This window comes from Lolium rigidum, chromosome 5 (genome assembly GCF_022539505.1).
Source record: "Lolium rigidum isolate FL_2022 chromosome 5, APGP_CSIRO_Lrig_0.1, whole genome shotgun sequence".
Lineage (NCBI taxonomy): Eukaryota > Viridiplantae > Streptophyta > Magnoliopsida > Poales > Poaceae > Lolium > Lolium rigidum.
Window position 1 is genome coordinate 64299288 of NC_061512.1, and position 11002 is coordinate 64310289.

Sequence of the window (11002 nt, forward strand, 5' to 3'; positions counted from 1 at the left end):
GCGGATTGAGAAGTAAAAATAATTCCAGCAGTGAAGCGGACACAAAGAATGGAGAATGTGACGTGCCCTGATCGTGTTATCTTGACTTTGCTCGCCATTTGCGCGTAAGTAAATTATAAAATATAACTCTTACGCGTTTGGAACTTGGAGAGGTGGTAGACTACAAGACTAGAGCCACAAGTCTCCTTCTGTGTTCGTCGTTGCTAGCTTTACAGTGGCTTAAAAAAATTGTACGTTTCCTGCTCGCTTTTAGTAATGTTGCATTGCTTTTGTAGGAAGAATAAAGATCGATAGCTAATTCATAGGGTCAAATTGTCCTGGGAACTTAAAAATTAAATTACCACAGCATCATCATTTTTAACACCATTTAAAACTGTACCGTGGGCTCATTTTCTAGACAATTCCTAGTACAAGATTACTTCCAATGACAACACCTCTCCCGTCCAATAAATATACTTTCCATGGAAACTCATCGTTTTGAAATATGCATATCACTTGGTTGAAGTTAATGGCTTGGAATTTCATCAGTTAACCAACACATTAATCATTACATTTTCATTCAAAAATTGATTTCCTACGGTAAGCAGCCTGACTAATGAATTAGCAATTTGCTCTACATATAATTGCAGCAAATAACCTTCATGAATACTGAGGGCAGAACACATACTTATGATCAAACTAGAATGAGTGAAGATGCTAAAATATGGAATGAGGTCTGCAAATAAAGAGGACCAGTTCATTTCGGCAGTCGTTGAGCCTCCCAATTATACATACAACCAGGGCCACAGGAGCCCCCTGACAACATCTCTGGTAGTCATAAAATTACCACTAAGCTATACATATTATCTTATTATTCATGCGACACCCAGCGCACATACTAAGGACCATCCATATTCACAACAGTCATCTTCTCATAACCCCACAACAATGTTGCCATCTGTTTTTAATGGCAGCAAAAGGCAGCTACTTGCGCTAGTTATTGTTCGGTGAAGCAAGAAGCTGCCTTCTCAATCAATTCTAACAAGACAGTCTTCACAAGATGTCATCAAACATCAGGGACAGCACTAGCCCCTGCACAAATTGGCTCCTCCTGGTTCTCTCCTCCTTCACCTCAGGGAGCAAAGGCTCCTCAACACTGTCCAAGAAAACACCATAATAAGCAGGCCATCATACAGAACATACAATCAATGACTATTACTAATAACAAAAAACACATCCATACACACATCACATATATATCCATAGAGACGGGTAAAAATAGCATACTAGTAAAAGTTAATGGATTCATGAATCATCCTCAATGACATGTTCAGGAAATTGCATATCGAAATGACACCAAACTTTGGTCTAGAGGCATGTAAGTGAATGAAGTATTTTGGGGCTATGAACAATTCAATACCTTTCTGGTGCTTTCTGCTCCAAGGACTCACTTTTCTCAATAACTTGATCCAAGAACTCCTCTTGTGCATCTTTTGGCACATCTTCATCAATGAAGCCACCGACAAAGGAGGAGAGTAGAGGATCAGGCACTGTATTGAACGAGGCGGCACGAGAGGATCCACCATAACGGTATTGTATGTACGCTGCATCCTTTTTCAATGCAGAATATGTTGAAGAATGTGACCCAGATGAAACTCGGCGGCTTCTCCACCTAGGCTGCATGCCATGTGCACGGGGGGCATAGGATTAGCTAATATCTAAATAGATATGTACACTATTAAAGTAGGCAGGAGTTATTTAAATAGAAAAGAGGTACAGCATCCTTCAATTTATTACCCCCCCCCTCCCCCACTCGTATGGGGGTAGTTACCAAGTTTCTTCCATGCATGTGGATTTTGTTTAAGGGAGTCAAAAACTATATACTTAATGATCTGGCTTCCATAATTATCAATCATGATTGATCAGTAAAAGCAATATATTACAAAAAGTTTCAGATATATATAATTGGCAATAACTGACTGTGAATGAATACGACTTTGGAAAGAACTGATACCTTGAAGAAAGTGGGATGCTGCAAGGTCATGTGCCCAATCAAGTCCATCCCCACACTATCTGTGCATACAGGGCAAACCTGAAAGAGGAAAGTACAATCAGTAAGCGCAAAAACTGTTGATGACTGATATAGTCATGGGTGAATATAGCAGATCGTTCCATAAAATATGAATCACATACAAACAAGTGACCAAAGATATTTGAAACAAGAAGGATGTAAAGCTCAACCTAAGTGGTACAACCCCAACTCAGAGAACAGTAAGCTTATATGACCTAAGAGAAGATATGAATGAGATTCAGTTACACATATCCAAAAATTTCTTAACTCACAACTTGTAAGCAAAGTGATGAAAACATAAATCATCTGCATGCTATCAAGAATCAATTACATGTGAAACACAAATGGAATTAGCAATCATTAAATCAGCATATTCCATGAAGGAACAAAACTAATAAAGTGATACTTAACTGCATTTTCATTGCCGAAACATCAATTTACAAGGCAAACTACAGTGGTGCCAGTGGAAAATAACATGCAGAAAATTCGCAGCTGCTGCATGTTACACTAGATAACTGGTTGTACAAACCATAATTGGGCTTCTACCCCAACACGAGTTAACCCAAAAATTTAAGAACCGATACAACATACTCAATCCAAAAGTATAAATTATTGTTTTCTCAACCCTCGAACTCCTCTTATTGACCACTACACCACCTTTCCTGATTTGGGAACAGACTGTGATCTTTGGTTTCATTGTCCAGTATTACGTGGACCAAACTATCTTGTACTCCACTTACATAGAGAATCCAACATCATTTGAAATTAGATAGATTGTGAGTGAGCAACTTCAGTTGAGGGGTGTCCAGCATTTTGCGCAGTTGTCTTTTGAGTTGACATACGATGATGATGTAATATCGTAAAACTATGATTTTGAGTAGATCATGGCTCTGTTGCTTCTGGGTTCGAATCAGCCTCCTTGCATAATAAAAAGCAAGGGAAAGGCTGCCTAGAAATACCCTTCCCCAGACCGCACAATGTGTGGGAGCTTTCAGCACTAGGCACACCCCATGGCTCTGTTCTTTCATTTACTTATATTGTCATTACATCGATGATATTTCAAAAAATAGAATCATAATTTCCAATTAAGAAAACTACAGCAGCCACCACAATAACTTTATTGAGGGCTGCCATTACATCAATGGCATCCGAAAAATAGAATCATAATTTCCAATAAAGAAAACTACACCAGCTACCACGATAACTCTATTAAGGGCCTCGCAATGGACATACCACACTGGCAGGACCTGAAAAACACTACTTCCTCACATACCTATGGAAATTTAAAGGCATTTAGGAACTAGTAAGGATGTAAACTTATGCATGTGGAGAACTCGCGAACATACTTCGCAGTATTTATACCCAAGACAGCTCACTCAAACAACGAGCAGCCTGAACATCTATTCCTGATTTTTAACAAATAACAGCATATAATTCGTCTCACCAACTGAAAGTGCCATACTACATGTTTAATAGTATATCATATGATTGTAGCAAGTCAGCCGCATGAACTTCTCGTCGTAAAATCAATTTCAAATATCTACTTGAGAAACTAAAAACAAATTTCATAGGTGAATGAACCTAAACATTAATTAGATGACTGAACAAAAGGTAAGCAAGGAAGTTTCTAATATTTACCAAATAAGAGCATCTCAATAGTACTGCCATTGTGACAGTTGCACGTCATTACTCCGAAAACTCCCACATGATTGGATCTTTTAATCAATATCTTATGCTCGACGTAAACCAGGAAAGGCTAATAAAGTTGTGTCTTTTAATGAACTCTTATCGAGTAAGAATGATACGTCGGTGTCACTAATGAACCAATGGAGATATCACATCAAAGCACCCAAACGTACCACCTCCACGCAAAGGAAGGGAAATGGAGTCTGAAAAGAGCAACTCAACCATCCAACAAGTTGTAACGTAATGCGCAAGAAATTTACACACTATGTAAATATTATATTTGCAAGTGAACCTTAGATTGATAATTTAAAACCAATTAAACAAGCATGGTATTCGAGCAAAAGAAGTTCAAATTCTTAGCTCAAACACCTAAAGACAGCTCAAAAAATGCTTTTTGCGCTAGCAGAGGCATTTATGAGCAGAAGAACCTTATGCACCCACAAAAATATGCCAACCATCTCCAATCCATCTCGACGATGACCTTAGATGAACAACTAAGAACATGGATACTACACGAGCATGAGCAAATCATCCGCCACAAAAAAAATGATCCTAGCTTTGCTATTAAGATATCGAATTGGCAAGTAAAATCAGCACTCCACAAGATATACAGGAATAATGATGATAATAATACTAACAGCGTGATACACAGGACAATAACCCTAATAAACCCTAAAATTTTGAGCTAGAGGCATCTAAGAACCTCATGTATTAGCACAATCGTTCAACGAAGGGTTGAGATGAAATTACCCCGGCCTTGGTCTCCACTTGGTGCTCGTCGTCGATGTGCAAGCAGAGGCCGACGCCGTCGAACTCGTCGCCGCAGAAGGGGCAGGCGAGCTCGTCGGTCTCCTCCGCGCCCCTCTCCTCCTCGTCGTCGTCGGTCTCCTCCGCATCCTCGAGCCGCATGAGCGCATCTGCCACACACACAGAGAGAGAAAAACCCCGTCAAAAACCTCCCCAGAACCGCACGATTCCGGGCCAAGATCCGATCTTTGGAGCGGCCGAGCACGGACCGTGGAGCTTGCTCTCGGCCCGGAGGCGCTCCAAGGCGGCCATGTCCATGGCGGCGGCGGCGGCGCCGGCGGAGGGGGAGGGTTTCCTGGCTTTCTTGGCCGGGCCGCCGGAGGGAGGCGGACGGCGGCACGGCGTCGGTAGGCTCGGGTCTAGGGTTTTGGGGACAGAGACACCGACGGAGGGGAGGGGAGAGAGTGTGGGTGGCTAGCTATTGGGTGAACAGAAGAGGGGCAGAAGCTTCCAGCTTTTGCTTAGGGAGGAAGGAGCCCTCCTGTGCCTGTGTAGTCTGTGTGTGCTGCACAAACCCCCCTTGAGAAGGAGTCGGTGGCGATGGGCTGGAGGCCTCAAGCCAACCGTCTCGTCTAGCCCGGCTGGAAATCAACCAGGGCTGAGTCATTAGATGGCATAGAGCTGGAAAATTTGTGTCATTTTGCTTCTCAGACGAACTGAGTATGTCGTCGTATTGAGTACGCCGTACACGTGACCTCTTCTCTGGTTCCGGGGAGGTGTGGTGAAATTCATGCGTTCCTTGTGTGTATGCTTTAGGGTTTTCTTTTCGTGTCACATAGGTCTAGGATTAATCTACTGATATATACACCCAAAAAAGAATTATACATATACCACACTCAAGTTAGAGAGAGTTCTGAAATCATATAATATCTGGTACTGTTTTTTAACTTGAGTTTCTGGAGAAAATACAACCAGGTGTAGTCAGCAACTTGCTATGAATTATGTTTATATAGGTTGTTTGTAATTTTGTACCAACAGCTCTCGTAGCTCAGTTGGTTAGAGCACCCGTTTAGTAAGCGGGAGGTCTTGAGTTCAACTCTCAACGAGAGCAATTGTATTTTGTTTTTGAGTCTCCAACTGATTTTTTTTCTCTGTTCTCATGATGTGTGTGCACTCGTGCTTTACAAGAGTACTAATATTTTCATAATCTAGTGCACTCATAACCAAACTTCTAAGCAACATATTGACCGTTTAGCAGCAGCAACATAGTTTTTGTTAGCATGAATAACATACAGAGCATAAAATTAGTTGATTATGAGAATCTAGATAATGGTTTTTCTTTCTATTTGGCCATTACGAATTGTAGACTCACCATAAGAGCCCCATCCCAGCAGCCGCTTTAACATGCACTTCAATTGTCAAAGCACTTGTGGTGCACTTGTGCTCCTCCACATCATCCTTACAACAGGTAACGTTGATGTTGTGCTAGAGGAGACAAGAGGTATTTTCCCTTCTTAAAGTAAAGAAGGGAACTATAGGATGACAAAGTTGATAAGCTAAAAGCAGGCACTGTCCTATGGCAACTGAGATGGGCGAGCTTCATTGTTGCAGGCTGAGCAACTTATTATGTGGGGTTAGGATGTGAAAGGAGTTTGTCTTGGCAAAGATACCAATCATCTTAACCTTTGTCTACCAACATAACTTGATGCAGCCATGGTAGTTAGCTAGTTGTGTTGTATTAACGGAAAGAGTCAAAATTGATGTTGTTTTGTGTCGGCTACAACTCTAGAAGTCACAAGGATACACATGTAGGGCTCCATAGCGGAAAACCAAAAAACTCCTACGATAGAATAATATAGTCAAGATCTATTCTATGCAGATGTAAAGTAACGGAGGGATTCCGTGTCCATACCCTTGAAGACCAAAAGTGTTATGTTTCGAACGAACGTTGTTGATGAAGATGTATAGCAACGCCGATATCAAGATCGAGTAGAAGTACCGGCGATGAAGTGCTCCAAGTGTCGCACCTCCGCAGTTCTTCCCACGTACGATGTATAGACGCCCCCGTGCTCCGGTCCAGCGAAGCAGCGGAAGAAGACGATTTGGACCGAGGTTCTAGCAGCACAAAGGCGTGCGTATGGTGTAGAGATCTCACCCTGTATGCACGTTCTAAACTCAAGGGGGTGAATGAGGTGGAGGGGTCGCCTCTCTTTATATAGGAGGGAGAGGATAGGAGGTGGGGACACCATGGCCACGCCCCATGCAGGGACGGGGCCAGGAATGAAGTATAAGGGGACAAACTTAGTACGAGGGGGGCAGAACTAGCTAAAATCACACAAATAAGGAGCTGCCATGGCTTGTGTTCAAAGGAAAATCATGAGCATACGGGGGCGCAGCCCCACCTCGTCCCCCCTTGTCTCCGTCCCTGTCCCCATGCGCTGTCGGCCCCTAGGGTTAGGGTTAGGGGTTGGCCAGCCCACCCTTCCCCTTGGGGGGTTTTGGCCGGCCCGTTCATGGGCTGCCGAATGATGGCCCATTTAGTGGTTTCCCTATTTTAATATTTAATTAAATTAATTAAATAATAAAACATATTATTAAGTCTCCGAACAATTCATAGACTCGGAAACTTATTTTGATACCTCTCTGGAATAATTCCGGTGTGCTCTCTTATTTCTCCAATGATCTTGAATCAATCTCGAAGCGTCATATACGCTTAAGTGTGCCACCTTACAGGTTTGGGAATGATGATCAAGACAACTCTGCAATATAACGGTCCTTACGCTTTCCACGAATTAAGTTTATCGCTTGAACCTCAACATCGAGTCACATTCCCTTTGTCATACGATACCTAGTTTGTCTGAGACTTGATCTTCGGTATCCTCTATATCTAGTTCGATCCCGTTACCGTCAAACATATTCAACTCGTTCTCGTGATATCATATCCTCGTGACCTAGTCTCACGCTTGCAAATTTTGTCAATATAATATCACCGAGTGGGCCCAGAGTATCTATCCGTCACGTGGATTCACAAATCCTGCTATTGACACATATGCATCAACCCATCCCTTTGGAATACCTGAGCAACACCTTTATGACCACCCTGTTACGGTGTGACGGTTGATGTTGTCAAAGCAGCCGTCGATGACAGTGAATACATATGGCCTCATGGTCTGAGGATTAGGTTACAACATTTCTTTTAGTATCGCAATGCTGAACTTTGTGACTGGATCACATTGCAATACACTATATGGGTGTGAGTCTATCTTGTCATTCATCAAATAACATGACTCCATTATTAATGATGTTGTTGTCCATGATCAGGAAACCTTGATCATCTATTAATGTATGGACTATTTTTACTAGGGCCAAGGTTTTGTTTACATACCACACGTGTAATAATGTTTCCCCTTAATACAGTTATAGCATGACATAAAACTTATTATGAACATTACAAATATGATAATAAAACATCTTTATTTATTTGCCTCGAAGGCGCATATCCAACATCATCTTTATTTATTATGGATCGGAGGAAGTAGTTACAATCCACGTTGCAGCGGACATGAGCGTGATGGCCATATTCCAACGGTTAGGTACCATTACATCATAAATTGCAAAAGAACATAGCATACTATTTCTTCATCTTGATAGTCGAGATCAACTCTTGAAATATATGCAACAAATAATTATATCAGCCGAATTATGTTGAGTTGAGAGGTGTTCACTACTCACATGAGTATACACAATTAACTTAAAAGTTTGTCCTATCATATTTATTTATTATTATTCATAACCATTATATATTATTTGTGCTGGTCTTGTTATAATAAGGAGACGCACGATATGTGATAACAACTTGTAGAAATCACCTTACCAAGCTTAATCACTTTCTATATTCGATAATTTCTAGATCTTTAGGTTGTTGCTATATCTGAAACCGGATAGAAGATAATCAACCATTTTTTTGGTACTATTATCGAGCAAAACACTTTGATGCCCTAGTAAGGTTATTAGAGTTCTTTTTTTACTTTCTTTTCCATTTAATTGCATTTCATTTTCAATTAATATTTTGCAATGAATAGAACCCCCAAAATAGTAGGTTGGCAAACAAAAAAACACTGAGAGTTTGCAACCCCCTCCCCCCAATAATGGCAATTTGTGTGCACCCGTAACTCAACCTGATTTTGCATTTGAAGAACTACGAAATTAAGATTAGCTTCTTTAAATTGGTTCAACAAAATCAATTTGGATGTCACATTATAGTATAAGTGTTGGGGGATCTACTATAGCACATTTTGTTAAGTATGTTGAACACAAAAAAGTTCAGGGTTCTAACACAATTGACAAATAAATAATTGTGAATGTTGCAAAGACTTATAAGACTGTGATTGCTTTTGCGTTTCCATGTAAAAATATGAGCAAACAATAACAAAATTAACATGGTTCGGAGATGGCCCAGTTCTCTAAGTTGCATGAGGGCATGCCTAAGTGACTAGGTCAAGGTCCCAGAGTAGGCCCATGGAGCATAAAGGTGGACCACTCGATCAGGGTGGAGTGCCTCATCCTAGCAACTAGGGTGATCGACAAAGGCTCATACGACGACATTATCTTAGAGGGCAAGCCACATGAAGATATACACGAGGATTCTATAGAATCTACTTTGTAACCAAATCAACTCGAATCTAAATTATTTTATTGGGCTTTTTCATCTATAAGCCAACTCGGCACATGTGTAACAGTAGACCCACCGTGTGTAGAAGGGAGTATAGCAGCATGCTGCCAAGCGGGTAAATCTCATTCATCCCACCACGCCTCTCATATGGGTGAACTATCCACCATCATATATAGACGACCTTGAGATCTCCTCGAGTTTGTCCCGATTATACTAAAGATAGTATAATCCTCCTCCAACCGGAAGTATGATTGCCACTAGAGGTATTTCTTAGGCTCGAAGATATCTAGATTAGGCTCCGCGTGTTTCCACATGAGTCTGCCAGATGTGTAGCCGTTGAACACAAGTTTAAGGCCGGGAAACTACCACGACAGTTGGCACACCATGTATGGGCAACCTCTTCGGATAGTTCTAGCTCGAGAAGTTCCGATGGCTAAACTCTTATATCGGCGACACTACCGCCGCCCCTGTGGGTCAAGCATTCAGCTAATGGGTGACCCATATACTCCACTTTGCTAGGTAATGGTTGACTCATATACCCTTCATTGCAAGATTTTTCATTGTATGATTCTAATGTATACCTTGAGAAATACACATACGCTGACCTTTAACTATATTATTATGCAAGAAGTGGCATTATTCTGTTGTTTTATGAGAGACTATCGCTTAAAAACCATTAACTAAACATGATTCCCATAATTAATCACTCAAACCATATAATGGAAAAGAACTCATCTGCATGGATTACATTGTGTCACTTAGATCAAGTGTAGGTATATGTAAATCTGTACATATTCTTTAGGATAACTAAATATATGACAATGGAGCTCCATAGTGTAACGGATATCATGACAAAGGTTTTCATAGTGCATTTGGCTATCTTAGGTATAAGAAAATAGAAATTCATATGCTACATAAGATGTTTCTAAGTGATTTGTGTGCTTCTAATTTATTGGTTCTTGCATACTGTGATATGCTTTCATGTGCATGGGTTTAGCAATCATGTCATCACATGCATATTTTGTACTTTTCATTAATTTACCATTTGAGGCTATGACTGTCATGTTGCTATGCTCTTAGTATAGGATTTGTTGCAATATCTACATGTATTGGATATTTACTTGATTTGACACGCATGCGGTATGCACATGACCTTGCAACTGAATCAAAAAATAAAAGTTACTTGCATCCTGCGTACCCAACCTTCTTAAAACCAAATCAAATCACCAAGATTTATGCATCCTTTTATATGGAAAACCGCAGTTCATAACCCTTCTATATTACTTGGCTCATTGTGTCACACAATTGTGGAATTACTATGTATTACCAGTTATATATGTGCAAGCGTAAATAAACTACCGTGTAAGAGAAGTGGATTCATTATCAAGTAACTGAAAGTACGAATCACCCTACAGTCTTCAGTCTTCAAAAGAAATACTATAAACACCAGAATAACAAAGGATAGTTTGTTTTGTACACGTAAAAGTGAGTGCTTGAATTTAGCACTTATTTATTTTGTGCATTTGTGGAAAAAATCAAAACACTTAACACACATATATATATGCATCATGCTTAATATGATTGCCTACAAAATATCATGCAAACGATTTTGATCGAGTATACCATGCCAGACAATGTGCGCAACTTATTTGTTTTTTTTGTAACAACAACATTTGTTTCTTTTGTTAAAGAAAACTTTGATCGTAGGGCGAGATGAGCTGTTGCAGGTATACAATTTTAAAGAGAATGCACATTCATGGATATTTCGAGGATGTTTCAAAATGCTAAGTACCTACACCCCAAGCTTATTCATTCAGATTTACGTGTATGTTTCCATCAAAGAGGTA

At 40.4% G+C, this 11002-nt stretch overlaps 1 protein-coding gene and 1 non-coding gene across 2 annotated transcripts; one reads left to right on the forward strand and one right to left on the reverse strand.

The window, feature by feature from the left end:
- Window positions 1-709: 709 nt before the first annotated feature.
- On the reverse strand, window positions 710-4818 carry LOC124652459 (protein DEHYDRATION-INDUCED 19 homolog 2-like; the record flags this gene model as incomplete). Its single annotated transcript, XM_047191474.1, is given in 5 exon segments — window positions 710-1135; window positions 1400-1656; window positions 1994-2071; window positions 4487-4653; window positions 4753-4818. Coding segments are annotated over 5 exon segments (654 nt in total). The 3' UTR covers window positions 710-1032.
- Window positions 4819-5520: 702 nt separating this feature from the next.
- On the forward strand, window positions 5521-5594 carry TRNAT-AGU. Its single transcript has one exon. It is a non-coding gene; the product is annotated as a tRNA-Thr (tRNA).
- Window positions 5595-11002: the final 5408 nt, after the last annotated feature.